The 17,355-nt window shown below is 39.6% G+C and overlaps 1 protein-coding gene across 1 annotated transcript; it reads left to right on the forward strand.

The window, feature by feature from the left end:
* Positions 1-1,516: 1,516 nt before the first annotated feature.
* CCT4 (chaperonin containing TCP1 subunit 4) lies at positions 1,517-16,388 on the forward strand. The gene is made up of 14 exons (XM_081254816.1): positions 1,517-1,788; positions 5,966-6,018; positions 6,495-6,584; positions 7,758-7,866; positions 8,516-8,658; positions 9,940-10,061; positions 10,413-10,545; positions 11,789-11,928; positions 12,964-13,060; positions 13,143-13,253; positions 13,346-13,476; positions 13,615-13,849; positions 15,828-15,941; positions 16,178-16,388. The coding sequence occupies exons 1-14, from the start codon at positions 1,662-1,664 to the stop codon at positions 16,190-16,192; spliced, it is 1,620 nt and encodes a 539-aa protein (XP_081110942.1). The 5' UTR covers positions 1,517-1,661; the 3' UTR covers positions 16,193-16,388.
* The last annotated feature ends 967 nt before the right edge of the window (positions 16,389-17,355 follow it).

Consider the following 17,355-nt stretch of genomic DNA (forward strand, 5'->3'; position numbering starts at 1 on the left):
AAAATAGAACTACCACATGACTCAGCAATTCCATTTCTCCGCATGTATCTGAAGAAAATGAAGACACTAATTCCAAAAGATACATGCACCCCAATGCTCATAGCAGCAATATTTACATTAGTCAAGATATCGGGCGGAATTCCCTGGTGGCACAGTGCTTAAGAATCCGCCTGCCAATGCAGGGGACACGGGTTCGAGCCCTGATCCGGGAAGATCCCACAAGCTGCGAAGCCGGTGCGCCACGACTACTGAGTCTGCACTCTAGAGCCCATGAGCCACAACTACGGAAGCCCGGAAGCCCCCGCACCTAGAGCCCGTGCTCCGCAACAAGAGAAGCCACCGCAGTGGAAGCCGGCGCACTGCAACGAAGAGTAGCCCCAGCTCCCGCAACTGGAGAAAGCCCGCGTGCAGCAACGAAGACCCAATATAGCCAAAAATAAATAAATAAATATTCTTTAAAAAAAATTCAAAAAATATATATATATGGAAGCAACGTAAGTGTCCATCAACAGATGAATGGATTAAGAAGATGTGGTATATACACACAATGGAATACTACCCAGCCATAGGAAGAATGAAATTCTGCCATCTGCAACAACATGCATGGACCTAGAGGATATTATGGTAAGTGAAATGAGTCAGAGAAAGACAAATACTATATGTTATCACTTATATGTGGAATCTAAAAACGAAAACAAATGAATGAATATAACAAGAAAAACAGACTCACAGATACATAATTTAAAAAAACTAGTGTTTACCAGTGGAGACAGGGAAGGGGGGGAGAGGCAAAACAGGGATAGGGGATTAAGAGGTAGAAGCTAGGACGTATAAAATAAATAAGCTACAGGGATATATGTATTATACAGCCCGGGAAATATAGTCAATATTTTATAACTTTTTTTTTTTTGTCTGCGCCACACGGCTTGCAGGTTCTCAGTTCCCAGAATAGGGATGTAACCCGTGCCCCCTCAAGTGGAACCACTGAGTCCTAACCACTGGAACACCAGGGAATTCCCTATAATAACTTTAAACGGAGTATAATCCATGAAAAATTTTAATCACTGAGTTGTACACCTGAGACTAATACAATGTTGTAAATCAACTATACCTCAATTAAAACAAGAAAGGGGGAAAAAGAACTCACCCCTGCCAACCTCTCTTCCAACTCGCTTTCAAAATATATAAAACTGAATAAAATACACGTCTACCGCCAGTAAAAACCGACTCAGCCCTGCCCCACCCACACAGGAGTAACTCCCGTTGGCTACAACACCTAGCGGACAGGTGCAGCTTGAGTTAACAGAAGGGACCTCAGGGTCAAGGAGATGTGATGTCCCAACACCAGCCTTTACAATCGCAGGCGGTCCTTTCTGCCTCCCAGGAGCCCGCCCACCGCCCACTAGGCCGCAGGCCAACAGCTCCCAACAGCCCCAAGATCCGCGGCGCGACCCCCGCACCCGGCATGCAGCGGGCAGCCTTTACGTCACGGCGGCGCCGGGCCTCCAGGGAGGCCCCTTTCCCCGCCTCCTCCTCCCGGCGCCGGCGTCGCTCTCTGGAAGCTTCGAGAAGGCGGTGGGCGTTTACCTTTAGTCCCGGGCCAGCCGGAATCCGCGTCCATCTGTCCTTCCAGAGCTCACGCAGACCCGTCCAAGCTTGCCATGCCGGAGAACGTAGCCCCCCGGAGCGGGCCGCCCGCCGGGGCTGCCGGCGGCCGCGGGAAGAGCGCCTATCAGGACCGCGATAAGCCGGCCCAGATCCGCTTCAGCAACATCTCCGCGGCCAAAGGTATCGCTGCCCGGCCTAAGCCGTGGCCCTCCGGGCTTAGCTGTGCATGCTCACTCCCAGTCTTGGATGGGCATGATTCGTTCTCTGTTCCTTCAGATGATCCCCTGTGGCTTCCCGTAGAATAAGCTCAGTGCAGGGATCCTCCTGTCTGTTCTCTGCCCATGATTTCCGACCCCGAGTATGGAGGCCTTTGGACTTGCCCCATTCTGCGTCTTAGACGCCCATAATTTTTCATGCCGGGCCGTGCTGCATTCATTCATCCTATTTAAGAAAGGGGCCGGGCTTCCCTGGTGGCGCAGTGGTTGAGAGTCCGCCTGCCGATGTAGGGGACACGGGTTCGTGCCCCGGTCCGAGAAGATCCCACATGCCGCGGAGCGGCTGGGCCCGTAAGCCATGGCCGCTGAGCCTGCGCGTCCGGAGCCTGTGCTCCGCAACGGGAGAGGCCGCGACAGTGAGAGGCCCGCGTACAGGGAAAAAAAAAAAAGGGCCGAAGCCCGCATGCAGCGGTCCACTGGTAGAATGTTTGAACAGGACTTTTTAGTTTTCTTGTTCTTATTTAAAAACTTCTTTCGGTACAGCTATTGAAACGAATTCGGGTAAACTCTCTGCGCCTTAGATTGGGGCGGGGCCCATTGTACTGGGATGTGGGGAACCAACCGACCCATCTTGTTTGAGAATAATTATGAAGCTGCATTGTGCTTTGATGTCCTCTCTGCACGTGCAATGAGCAACTGGAGAACAGTTTGGCCTTTGGTGGAATTTAAGAAGTCCTGGGTTTCATTCAGTTACCTTACTTCGTGGCTTTGTGACCTTTAACCAAGGTTTCCTTACTTATAAAATCGGGGAGGGAAAGTTGCCCTTTTTTTAAAAAAAAAAAAAAGGGAGTTGTGAGGATTAAGATAAGCCGGGTTGAGATGGAAGAGTCTGGAAGGAAAAGTGAGAACAAATGCTTAGAGATCTTGCCGTTATGTGTACTGGCTACAGTGAGTATTTCATTCGGGTTAGAGCATAAGGTGCATGAAGAAATGAGAGGTGAGATCGGAAAGGTAAAGTCGGTCCGAATCTGGAAGGGCCTGGTGTCTTGGAAAGGGTTTAAAACAACTCGCGCAGCTACAGATTGTTCTTCAGTGTAGTGAGATAGTACCTAATTTGGAGGGTTGCTGTGAGGATTAAGTGAGAAAGCATATGAAGAGCCAGATGTATATAAAGTACAGCCTTACAAATATTTGAGGTTATTTGTCTAGGTGACTGAGGGTGGGATGCTGCTGCTGAAAGAAACAGGTGCACTGAAGGGAGGATGGTGGAAGAAGAAAGAATAGGTTCTCGTTTGAGCCTAAATGAGTTGAGGAGGTCAGAGTGACCAGATGGGTAAATTTAGGAGTCATTTGGAAGTTCAAGAGAGAATATTTACCTGGAAATAAAAGTTGGTGGATAGTTATCTAGGGAGCATAGTTGAAGCTTAGATTTATTACATTAGAAGCAAGATGTTAGATCAATTCTGGGGCTGTTGGAGGGGGGTGGGCAAGAATGCTATATAATATGGTAGATTTTCAACAAACAAGGAGGATACAAGATGGGACGTTTACTTTGGTAGCTTTTGAAACATCAGGGCACAGAGAATTAAAACTGGACAAGGGAGGTATGCATATAGGAAGAAAAGGCCATCTATTTACCTAATAACATGACCCTTACATCTTAAATGAGGAGAGCTCCTGGAACAAAGGGCCACTCGTAGTCTGTCCACTCGTAGTCTGTCCAAGTCAGGCAAAACCCTACAAACTGGTTGAGAAAAGCTTTTGCCGGATGCATCTTTAGTGTACTTCATGGAGCCAGTTTTTTATTTTGCTAATAACCAAAAAGTATATTAAGTACCATTGGTTGATGATATCAAAACCACACACACAAAAGTAGTAGTGGTCGTTTAGTACTATTCAGCACGAGTCATTTAACATATAATTGTGTACTACACAGTATGTTAAACTTCAAACACTTTGAGAGAGGTGATCAGTCTAGAATTTTTTATTTTTTGCACAATGTGTCTTTCTGGAGTCTTCACATAGATGAATATAAGGGCACATTCTTAAAATGAATTGGTCTGCTTGTAGAATTGTGGCCATGTGGGTCCACTAAAATCACCTGAAAGGGTAGGGATGGCTGAATAATTAGGAAATGCAGCCCCAAATTATGAAATAATTAAGTAGAATATAATTCTTAAACTATACCAAATATTTTCTCTTACCCTCTTTAAGATTATGTATTTTTTTTAATTATTACTATTATTTTTTGTTTTGGATGCATTGGGTCTTCATTGCTGTGCGCAGGCTTTTCTGGCTTTTCTCTAGTTGCAGCGAGCCAGGGCTACTCTTCATTGCGTTGCGCAGGCTTCTCATTGCGGTGGCTTGTCTTTGTTGCAGAGCACGGGCTCTAGGTGCGCGGGCTTCAGTAGTTGGGGTGAGCAGGCTCTAGGGTGTGCGGGCTTCAGTAGTTGTGGTGCACGGGCTTAGTTGCTCCATGGCATGTGGGATCTTCCTGGACCAGGGATAGAACCCATTTCCCCTGCGTTGGCAGCTGGATTCTTTACCACTGCACCACCAAGGAAGTCCAGGTTATGTATTTACACAGTTAAGGGGAAGCATTATGCTAGTTGTGGAGTACACAAAAATAGGGCACTATTTTAGCCCTTTGTATATGGGGTGAAATGGTATATGAGAAAGGGGAAGGCGGACTTCCCTGGTGGCGCAGTGGTTAAGAATCCATCTGCCAGCGCAGGGGACACGGGTTCAATCCCTGGTCCGGGAAGATCCCACATGCTGCGGAGCAACTAAGCCTGTGCGCCACAGCTACTGAGCCCACTCACCTAGAGCCCATGCTCTGCAACAAAGAGAAGCCACCACAACAAGAAGCCCGCACACCACAGCAAAGTGTGGCCCTCGCTCGCCACAACTAGAGATAGCCCACGTGCAGCGATGAAAACCCAAAGTAGCCAAAAATAAATAAGCCAAAAATAAATAAAATTAAATCTTTAAAAAAAAAAAAAGGTGGGGAGATTTAATCGTTTGTCCTGGACCTGTCGCAGTAAAGGGTATCAAGTACATCAATTACAATTTCTCTTAGAAAATAATAAGTGGATCAATAAAATAGAAACATGCTCATGGACAAGTAATAAGAAGAATGGAGTGGTAGACTATATGTCCAGAGATGGTTCATAACATACTAATGATGACTAAAGACTATGATTTTAGGGACTTCCCTGATGGTCCAGTGGTTAAGATTCCGTGCTCCCACTGCAGGGAGCACAGGTTCGATCCCTGCTCAGAGAACTAAGATCCTGCATGCCACACAGCGTGGCCAAAATATTTAAAATAAATTTTTTTTTAAATACTGTGATTTTAGGGCTTCCCTGGTGGCGCAGTGGTTGAGAGTCTGCCTGCCGATGCAGGGGACACAGGTTCGTGCCCCGGTCTGGGAAGATCCCACATGCCGCGGAACGGCTGGGCCCGTGAGCCATGGCTGCTGAGCCTGCGCGTCTGGAGCCTGTGCTCCGCAACGGGAGAGGCCACAACAGTGAGAGGCCCGCGTACCACCCCCCCACAAAAAAATACTATGATTTTAGATTTGGTTTTTTAGTTAAGGTTTTGTTTTTTTGTGGGGTTTTTGTTTGATTTGGTTTGGGGTTCAAAGAGGGTTTTTGTTACTGTTTTTTAAACTGTGGTCTATCCATATACCAGCTTCACATTAGTAAACAAAAATCTTTGCCCTCAGAAATTACACTATAGTTTAGAGAGACAGAGTAAACAAATAAGCAAATTATATAGTTGTCCTATTATTGTGGCTTGTTTTAAGGAATGGAGAGAATAATATAGTCCTCATTCAGAGCGCATAAGTAGGTTATACCATTTTGATACTTAAAGGAAGATTAGGTGAACCATCAAAATTTATTTTACCACATGCAGAGTACAAGTGCTATATATAGTGATAGTAACAACAAAAATTGAAGTGTCGTACAATTAAAGGAGTAAAATAATTACTGTTTCCAGTAGATTATTATTAATGACATTGAATTTTCTTTAGTGAACATGGTGAATTGTCCACCATATTCTAATAAGTCGAAAATGATTATTTGAGGGTAGAAATGCTCTTTAAAGAGTCTTGATTTCTTTTTTTCTTCTGTTTACAGCCGTTGCTGATGCTATTAGAACAAGCCTTGGACCGAAAGGAATGGATAAAATGGTAAAAGGCTCAATCATTCATTACTTACTGAGTGCTGCTGTTCATACTGCAAGCGCTCTATAGAGGGTTAAGATGTGCTGTTTAAAAAGTAAAGTGTTAGAAAGGCTTTGAGAGTTCAGAAAGGGATAGATTACTTTGGGATGAATGGGACCTAACTATAATTCATATTTTGTTTATGATAATGATTCTTCATAATATCATTTCCATCCCTTTTTTGGTGTCTCAGTTACTTCACTTTTAAGTAGGAAAAAACCCAGCTATTTCATTTGCAAAGCTGGACTATTACTGCATATTCTTAAATCATTATACCAATGTAAGGGAAAACAATTTGAAATTAAACAATATGCAAACATAAGTTAACTTCTGTACAAGAAGTGTTAAAATTAGTAGAGCTTTTAGGATTTCACATTAATACTGGATGAAGAAAACAAAATTTTTGAAATATAACTTTCTTTTAAAAATAACAAACTTTGTAGATTCAAGATGGAAAAGGTGATGTGACCATTACAAATGATGGTGCCACCATTCTGAAACAAATGCAGGTGTTACATCCAGCAGCCAGAATGGTAAGTATAATTTTTAGGTGAGGGTTTTGTGGGGGGTTTTTAAGTGTGTTGTTTGATATTTGGTAAACAGTTAAATTTTTTTATTTGATCACATGATATTGCTTAAAACATGGTGAAAATATTTCCTTTTTTATGCTAAACATGCATATCTTTAGGATACGTTGTATGTCTAGCATGTTCTCCATTGCAAGTTGTAATAAAACATGAATCTTGTCTTTGTTCACAGCAATGTGCCACACATGAGGAAGGAAGAGAGAAAAACATGAAATTGTACAAATTATTAGTTCAATGGGTGTTAACTGAAAGAGAGCAAAATAATTTTAACTGTTTGCAAAATAAATATTGTGTTTAAACTTGCACTGACATTTATTTTTAAAAACAGTTTCTAATTCAACTACAGATCATAATGGTGATTGCAGTGTCAAGTGAGAAGTCACCATATCAGCAAAAACAAATTCCTTAAAAGTTCCTATCTGTTAAAAAGTCTCTTTTAATTAGTTAAAGATGACTGAAAATGAATCAGATTATGCTTCATGCAGGGTCAGTTTAGATAAACTTGGCCAGGGATTTCAAACTGACAATATTCTCTCATCTGAATGCTGCATTTCATAGCTTCTGAGTCTACAGGGTACCCATAGTTCTCTTAAGTACTGGGAAGAAGAAATTTACAACCCTTAGTCTGAACTGGAAATCATAATATAGCTTGTTAGAAAGTATGTAAGTAGAATTTTGCATGCCACAACTATATAGGTCATCATTTTTATTTTTATTTATTTTTATTTTTTTTTTTGCGGTACGCGGGCCTCTCACTGTTGGGGCCTCTCCTGTTACGGAGCACAGGCTCCGGACGCGCAGGCTCAGCAGCCATGGCTCACGGGCCCAGCCGCTCCGCGGCATGTGGGATCTTCCCGGACCGGGGCACGAACCCATGTCCCCTGCGTTGGCAGGCGGACTCTCAACCACTGCGCCACCAGGGAAGCCCCAAGGTCGTCATTTTTAAATGAGACCAAGGTGGACAGCGAATCAGAAGTCAAGTATATTGAATCTTACAGTGTTGATAATAATCAAATTCTATATGTGAACCTCGTGGTGAAGGTCATTGATGTTATATTTGAATTAGATGTTACTGGGTCTCATTCTCATTGAGCAACTTGACTTGTTCTGTTCACTTAGCTGGTGGAGCTATCTAAGGCTCAGGATATAGAAGCGGGAGATGGCACGACATCAGTGGTCATTATTGCTGGCTCTCTCTTAGATTCCTGTACCAAGCTTCTTCAGAAAGGTGGGTAGGACATAGGACATGCTTTATTACTGAATAAAGGCAAAAAAATATTAAGTAATATGAGATTTACAATTTAATTTGAAGCAGAATTTTCTAAGCAGGAATTTTTAGATTACATTTTGCTATATTTACCATATGAATTAGAAATTTTTTTCTTTTTGCTCTGGATTTGGTTTGGGGGGGGTTGTTTGTTCTTGTTTTATTTGTTTTGGCTAGGTTTCCTTTTGAATGGAACTTGTTAAAATTTTCCTTTTCAAAAATGACTGGTTGGTGGTGTACTAAACTTAAGATATAGATGAGAACTGTGATTTAGGAGAGAAAGTATGGGTTCCTGCTTTGGTAAATGGTGCCTAAATGTCATAGTGACTCCCCAGTCACTTATTCTAATTATTATGTAGATTTGTAGAGTTTTGAAAAGTGAAAAATTGGTTTTAGTCTTAAATATCATAGTATGTAATCGATTTATTCCAAATTAAATGGAAATAAATTATTAGACATATTAGTTGTTAAGGTTATTCAAACCATTATTATTTAAGATTAATTTAAAATTTGACTACTTTGAAATTTTAATGAACAGAGAAATTTTAAGTCATATCAAATATGAAGTTTATCTGTTACAATTAAATAACTAACCTTTCACAAATGGCAGGGATTCATCCCACCATCATTTCTGAGTCATTCCAGAAGGCTTTGGAAAAGGGTATTGAAATCTTGACTGACATGTCTCGACCTGTGGAACTGAGTGACAGAGAAACTTTGTTAAATAGTGCAGCCACTTCACTGAACTCAAAGGTGAGACAAGCACTATGGGATCATTGTAAAATTACAGTTTACAGTTCATTAAGAAGCACAACTGCGACTTTTATTTTTATTTATTTATTTTGCGTTGGGTTGTCATTGCTGCGTGCAGGCTTTATCTAGTTGCGGTGAGCAGGGTCTACTCTTCGTTGCAGTGCGCGGGCTTCTCATTACAGTGGCTTCTCTTGTTGAGGAGCGCAGGCTCTAGGCACGTAGGCTTCAATAATTGCAGCACGTGGGCTCAGTTAACCACTGCGCCACCAGGGAAGTCCCTACACTGATTTTTGATGCTGTACAGTTCATAAACGTTAACTCTAAAGAGTGACTAGGTAGCTAATTTGTGTAACTGAATTAGTTCCAGTAAAATTTACTCCTTCAAGGCTTTCAGGTAAGTTGTAGTATCCTCATTTTACAGATGGGAAAAGAGGTCTAGTGAAGTTATATAACTTACCCAAGACCCACTAATAAGAGGTAGAGCTGTGATTTGAACCCAAGGTAGGGCTGCCCATCATGGTCCATCTCTTACTAATATCTATGTTGCTTTTCTTATCAAACTTAAAGAAGTGATGTTAGTTTAAATTTCTTGGGAACTCATGTCACCTGTTTTCTGTTGTGTGTCACACCCCCACCCCGTTCTTTTTCCTTTTCATCAGCGTTATTTGTATATTAAGTGGAAAGCTAGATAGTATTAGTGATATTAAGTAATATTATTGATAAATGTCCCCAGAACTAATATAGACAGAATATCATAGTGGTTACAAGCATTGGTCATAGAACCTAGACTGCTTGGGTTTAATGCTGGCTCCATTTAATTAAGCTGTTTCAGATTTTTCGTCTGAAGGTTGAATGAATATATGAATGTACAGTGTTAAAACCACTGCCTGACATATAATATGTGCTCAATAAATGTTAACCATTAGCTATTTTTGTCAGCCCCTCAGTAATAGGGGTGCACATATATAACATCTGATCATAAATTCATTTTAGATAGGAAACCTCAGCATAAAATTAATTTGTTCTTTTGGATTTCCTGTAGAATTACTAGTAATCTAGTCCTGACTACTATATTAATAAAAGAGGAACACAGGCATATGTTTTTATATGGTGACTGACAAACCTGAGTGGAAAAGACAGTTTATATGGAATGTTTTCTCATATGCTCTCCACCCCAGCCAAATAAATGATTGACATTACTTCTTGAATATCTTTGTCATTAAAAAACTAGGACATTTTGTGTTACAACACTGACTTTATTTTCTTTTTTAATAATTCTAGGTTGTCTCTCAATATTCAAGTCTCCTTTCTCCAATGACTGTAAATGCAGTGATGAAAGTGATTGACCCAGCCACAGCTACTAGTGTAGATCTTAGAGATGTTAAAATAGTTAAGAAACTTGGGTAAGCATCTCTAATTATAACTTTAATAAAAATTAATTTTGAAATTAAACATAAGCTCTTGCCAAAAATAAATAAGTTAAATGAAAAGTACATAGGTGAAAGTCACATACATTTGTTGTTTTGTTTTCATGACAACTTGTGTTAATGTGGGAATTTCAAGAATTTGTTTATATTCCCTAATGATGGCAGGGCAGTGGTGTGACCGGAGAGGTTCAGGAATGGGGCACTAATAAATGTGAGTGAGGCTGAAGCACATTTTATCAGACTGATGATTTTTAATCTGTTAGCAATCTATTAAACTTGCAGGTTTCTGCCCCTCCTTCATAACTATTTCATTTTCTTTTTTCTTAGTGGGACAATTGATGACTGTGAGTTGGTGGAAGGTCTGGTTCTTACTCAAAAGGTGGCAAATTCTGGTATAACCAGGGTTGAAAAGGCCAAGATTGGGCTTATTCAGTTCTGCTTATCTGCTCCCAAAACAGATGTAAGTAAAACCAAATGAAATGATTCCTTAGGTGTTTGACTTTCTAATAATGAAACTTTTCTTTTTATAAAAATAGAAAGTGCTGATACTAGTGATAAAAAGCAAGGATCTAAAAATAATTAGTAAAATTTAGATAAAAGTAGAAAATGTTGGATGCCACACATGATAAATCTATAATCTCAGTTGGCTATTTACTGAAATTGAGCGTTCACTTCACAAATGAAGACAAATAATGATAGCGATGTCTGTGAAACAATAAAAATAGGTTATGTGAAAGTGATAGTATAAATGGACTTTGCAGATTCTTTCTAGCTTTCTGAGAACAGAAACCTTCACCCATCCTTCCCTAGCAGGCAGATCTTTTGTCTTTATGTCGGCACAATGGAACTTTAAAACCAGTTTATTACCCATACTCCGAAAAACTTGATTTTTTATTATTCCCATATCTATCAGTCATAAGTACCATCCCCTGAAGGAGTGGTTGATCTTTGTCATCTCATTCAGGTTTGCTCTCATTTTACATTGTGTTGGCATACAAGTTTCCTGTTGAGTCGTTTGTTTCCCAGATTTTAACCCACATAAAAATGTTGTTTTGTAGGTCTTTGTATAACAATATTTGTCCTTCGTAGTTCCTTTCAGCATACCAGTTTTTTTTAACAATCCCTAGAGTAAAAAGGTTGCAACTGAAATTATTGATATTTCAGTAATACGTAAATTCATATGAAAAGAACTGACATTCACAAAATAGGATAATCATTCTTATGGTTTTTTTTTTTTTTTTTTTTTTTTTTTTTTTTTTTCTTTTTGCGGTATGCGGGCCTCTCACTGTTGTGGCCTCTCCCGTTGCGGAGCACAGGCTCCGGATGCGCAGGCCCAGCGGCCATGGCTCACGGGCCCAGCCGCTCCGCGGCATATGGGATCCTCCCAGACCGGGGCACGAACCCGTATCCCCTGCATCGGCAGGCGGACTCTCTGCGCCACCAGGGAGGCCCATTCTTATGTTTTATAATCACCAAAAATGTACTTGTAAAAAATAAGACAGCAGTTTGTATAGATGAAAATAAAAAACCTGAGTTAAGTTTTGTGTATATTCCTTTTTCTAAATTTTTTCTGTGCATGTCTATATAATTTCTTGTATGATTTTGGTTGAATTTATACTATATATAATATTTTCATTAAAAGTCATTTTTTTGCTTAAGGACTCTTAAAATGCAAATTATTAATACATCCTTTTTCTGAACAGATGGACAATCAAATAGTAGTTTCTGACTACGTCCAGATGGACCGAGTGCTTCGAGAGGAGAGAGCCTATATTCTAAATTTAGTGAAGCAAATTAAGAAAACAGGATGTAATGTTCTTCTCATACAGAAGTCTATTCTAAGGTGTGAGGCTGTTTATTTTGTTCACCTCTTAATGATAATTGATTTTGGATCCCTTCTAGCAATTTTTTAAGAAACACTTGAGGTGGGTAAACCACTAGAAATCTGGAATGAATCTGCATTTTAGGGTATTGTTGTATTCTGGTAAATGATCTAAAGTGAGTTCTCTTCCTGTTATGATCATTTAAATGTGGGATATGTTATCCTTCTAGACCAATATCCTCACTATCAAGTAAAAAGCTAACTTTAGTCTAAAATTAATTAGCTAGCTAAAATTTTAGAGGCATTTATTTAAAGGTCCATGTAATAGCTTGCCTTGAAATTTTAGAAGTTCTTTTGGGGGGAATGCTGGATAGTCCATGGATTGGAAGAATTCTCCAAAGTTTGAACTGATCCCTTTTTTGTTTGTTTTCAGTGTTTTCTTCTAATAGGTAGACACATTCTCATGTACTATATATTAATATGTTATGCCAGAAAGTATTATGGATGCTCTTGATATAGAAACCTTGATGAAGAGTTGGAATACCTGGTTCTAAATACAAGTTATGTAATAGCTAGTAACCTCGAATAAACTGCTCTCAAAGCTCAGTGTGCTTATTTGTAAAACAAGGATAGTAATATCTGCCCTTCAGTATCAAGGGTTGTCAGGAGGATCATTCCAGGTAATTTGTGTAAAAGTGTATAAATTTGTGGAGTCTTGAATTACATCATACTTAATTTATAAATTCATAAAGCATCGATTGTTAATTATCAGAATTATACTTATTTAGTATTAAGAAAAACTTTGACATAATTTTTATTGTGTGTTTTACAAATCGTGTCGTTGGGGTACGTTTTAAATATTCATTAGAAATCTTATTTAAGAATTTTGAGGTCATAAACTTGGTAAGCTGTTTAAAGCATCTTCCTTCACAAATAATTTGTTAAATCATTGGCCATTTAAACAACAGTAAAATTACTAAAACCGTAAAAAAGGAGTTGAACAGCAAAGTTTTTTTCTAACCTAGTATTGACATAATCACTGATTTTGTATTTTAGAGATGCTCTTAGTGATCTTGCGTTACATTTCCTGAACAAAATGAAGATTATGGTGGTTAAGGATATTGAAAGAGAAGACATTGAATTCATTTGTAAGGTAAACTATTCTTAGTATCTGTATGTGTGAAAATGTTCACTATTCACACTTCTCAATTTGTGGATATCACTATCTTTCTCAGACTATTGGAACCAAACCAGTTGCTCATGTTGACCAGTTCACTGCTGACATGCTGGGATCGGCTGAGTTAGCTGAGGAGGTCAGCTTAAATGGTTCTGGCAAACTGATCAAGGTAACAATATTAAAATTAAGCTTCTATTTGTCTGGTTTTATTTTATTTGTTTTAATCCTTCAAATACCTAATTAGGAGTTTGTTTACTAAAGATTACAGGCTGTGCAAGCCCTGGAAAAACAGTTACAATCGTTGTTCGTGGTTCTAACAAATTGGTGATGGAAGAAGCTGAGCGTTCCATTCATGATGCCTTATGTGTTATTCGCTGTTTAGTGAAGAAGAGGTAACATTAAATTACTATGTAACATTTTGAACATAAAAACTTGTATATTTTTATTAAGGTAAAAATACTAAGTTATTATTATTAAAAAATAGCTTTCTGTTGGATAAAATAAGCTAAAAATATATTTGTGAATTTCAGGGCTCTTATTGCAGGAGGTGGTGCTCCAGAAATAGAGTTGGCCCTGCGGTTAACTGAATACTCACGAACATTGAGTGGTATGGAATCCTACTGCGTTCGTGCTTTTGCAGATGCTATGGAGGTCATTCCATCTACACTAGCTGAAAATGCTGGCCTGAATCCCATTTCTACAGTAACAGAACTAAGAAACAGGCATGCCCAAGGAGAAAAAACTACAGGCATTAATGTCCGAAAGGTAATAATTTAATCTTTAGTTACTGCAGAAAATGTTGATTATTATAAAATACTAAAAGCTTCATAATTGTCGAATGAAAGGCTTTGTAATTAAAAATAGAGTTAACCTTGGATTTAAGTATAAGACCTGCAGGTTAATGTATGCCACCTAGTGAGAATGAAGATGATGCCTTAAGTGAGAAGTATTGTTCATTAAGTCTGCCATTTAATGGTTGTACAACTTTTAGCGGGTTACTTAGTCTGTGCTTCAGTTATCTTGGTTGTAAAAACAGGGACTATTAATAGTTCCCTCATAGGCCTGTGAGGATTAAATGGATTACTAATTAGAAAGTTCTTACAAAGATGCCTGGTGTGTAGTCAACCATTGCTGCTGTTGTGAGCACCACCCTAGTGTAGTTGTATAGGGTAAACACATAGAACAATAATAATTTCCCCTTTTGAATTAATGTTTTATGTCTCCTTTTATTGAGAAGACAAATAATATGTAATGGAAAAAAATTGACAATCCAAGATGATATTTTTTGAATGGTTACAGAACTCAAAGGAGGGCACTACCTGGTTAGGGAAAGTTTCATGAAGCTGCAGCCTTGGTTGGTAGGGAATGAAAAAGTTTCAGATGGGGAAGCAGTGGTTTACAGGTAAGGGACCAAGAAGTTACTCATTTTGTCTAGAGCAGAGGTTATATGGTGGTCATACAGTGGACTTTAAGATTGGAAAGATCAGATAAAAGCTAGAATGAGGAGTCCTTTGAGTTGTTGAGACAGGCATGGGTGTTTGTGTTTTTTTGTGTTTTAATTCTAGTAGTTGGGAGCCACTAAAAATTTTTTAACCAAGAGGCTAAGGTGCTGAAAAGAGTATTTTAAGGAGGGAAGAATGGAGATAGGTTCACCTGTTAGGACCATCACCAGTAATCCTAGGATAAAGGTGACTAGGATAGTGGCAGTAGGAACCTAAAAGTGGGAAGTGAGAATGATGTAAAGGCAGAGTAGAGCAGACATGACCAAATTCAGAATTGGGAATCAGATGATTTAAAATCTTATAACTTTTTTCTTTAATTGAAGTATAGTTGATTTATAATATTGTGTTAGTTTCAGGTATACAGTAAACAAATCTCATAATTTTTTTTTTTTTTTTTTTGCTGTACGCGGGCCTCTCACTGTTGTGGCCTCTTCCATTGCGGAGCACAGGCTCCGGACGCGCAGGCTCAGCGGCCATGGCTCACGGGCCCAGCCGCTCCGCGGCATGTGGGATCCTCCCGGACCGGGGCACGAACCCGTGTCCCCTGCATCAGCAGGCGGACTCTCAACCACTGTGCCACCAGGGAAGCCCCAAATCTCATAATTTTTAATAATTATGATCATCTACATAATTTTTGCCAGGATACTTTTTATTTTTTAATAAATTTATTTTTTATTTATTTATTTTTGGCTGTGTTGGGTCTTTATTGCTGCACGTGGGCTTTCTCTAGTTGTGGCAAGTGAAGGCTATTCTTTGTTGCAGTGCACGGGCTCATTGCGGTGGCTTCTCATTGCAGAGCATGGGCTCTAGGCGCGCGGGCCTCAGCAGTTGCAGCACGTGGGCTCAGTAGTTGTGGCTCGCGGGGTCTAGAGCGCTGGCTCAGTAGTTGTAGTGCACGAGCTGGCATGTGGGATCTTTCTGGACCAGGGGTTGAACCCGTGTCCCCTGCAATGGCAGGCAGATTCTTAACCACTGCACCACCAGGGAAGGCCCTTTGCCAGGGTATTTTTAACTAAAAGATGCTTACAAGGAGTTGTTTTGGAGTTAGGCTTGGAATTCAATTTTTCCAAATTTTAGTTGAAACACAAGCTACAGTGTAGAGAATAGCTTAGTAGAGAGTATCTTACTCTTGACTAGACTAAGGGAAAACTAAGTTTGAGAGGCCTTGAGGTTTACTGGTAACTGTATTTGGTGATATGGATCAGTTAAAAACACTAAAAGCAACTTGTACTGGTTTGCAGGGTGGTATTTCCAACATACTTGAGGAACTGGTTGTCCAGCCTCTGTTGGTTTCAGTCAGTGCACTGACTCTAGCAACTGAAACTGTCCGGAGCATTCTGAAAATTGATGATGTGGTACGTATATACAGGTCGTGTATTTCCCTACAAGGTCAAAAAGGCATATTTTTGAAGAGTTGGGGTGGGGGGCAGTAAATGTTGTTAGTTTGCTAGTCATCAGGGTGAAAACAGTTCATACTTCTAGTCTTTTTTCACCTATAAAAATAGGGAGATTTGGATAACCACCTTAAACATCTTCCATCCTTAAAGTTCTGTCCTTACAGGTTTTGAAATCTAAGTTTTTCTCTTTTCAGGTAAACAGTCGGTAACATGGATAACACTGGCTGACTGGCACCATCATGGCCACTATTAGTGCAGTTGGAGTGGAAGAGCACCTTGGCATTCCTTGTTGTTTGGAAGATTGTTTCCTTTATGAATTTGTGGGCCTGGTCTTCCAGCTGGCATTTGCTTCAAATTGTATTGACACAGTTTGATGAAACATTAAAAATATGGTTTCAAAGGGCAGATTAATTGTGCTCCTGCATTACCCCCACTGCCCTGCCCTCACAACCTCTGTTACCTCTGATCCTCTTGAGAAATCTGTATAGGAAGGGAAGGAAGAATTCACACTTAACGTGTTAACTTCCTTACGGGCTTAATCCTGGGTACTTTTAAGTTTTCTGTTAGTTTTTTAACAAGTATTGAGAAGGAAAAATGGCCCAATATGCTCATCACCCTGATAAATCCCTGCTTACAATAATATATATGCTGTTTGAAAAGTTAACAATACAGAAGAAAAGTGAAAAATGAAAGTCTTTCTCATGCTAATCCCTTTCTCCAAGAATAACCACTGTTGTGTTAATTGGGATTCTTTCTAAAAATTAAAATGTAGCAAATCTTATTTGTACAAAAAGGATTCATAACTAGTAAGTCTTTTTCCAGTGGTTTAAAACATCTTTATTGCCTCTACCCTGATCAACAAGCATCATCTTGCACCATGAATGGTGTAAAATCTAAGTAGTGTCTGTCCTTGCTTTAGCCACCTTCCAGTCAATTCTGCATACACTATATATATAGCTAGTGATCTTTTTAAACTTGTCAGGCACTCCTTTATAAAAGCTTTCATGACTTCTAATTGCCTTTGGAGAAAGGCCAAACCCTTAAGGTGGACCACAAATTGGGCCTCTGTAATCTGGTATCACACTCAACCATCTTTCTTTTGTGTATTTCACAAAAGTGTTATGAAAGCAGCTGGGGGGAGCTCCTTCACATCTGGAGAAAACTTCAGCAGACCAGCCTGAAGTTTGGTTGTGTCTGAGAACTCCGGTAGTTAATTAAAATGACTAATTTGGTACATGGTAAATTCAGATAAGTCTTTGGATAGTCTGGAATTTAATAATTCAGTGATTATCATTTTAGTGGGTATTAGGAGCTTGCTGTTAAAAAAATCATAGCTACCATAAAACAACTGAATTATGTATATCGTAAATAC

Source organism: Mesoplodon bidens (genome assembly GCF_964165515.1).
Source record: "Mesoplodon bidens genome assembly, chromosome: 14".
Taxonomy (NCBI): Eukaryota; Metazoa; Chordata; class Mammalia; order Artiodactyla; family Ziphiidae; genus Mesoplodon; species Mesoplodon bidens.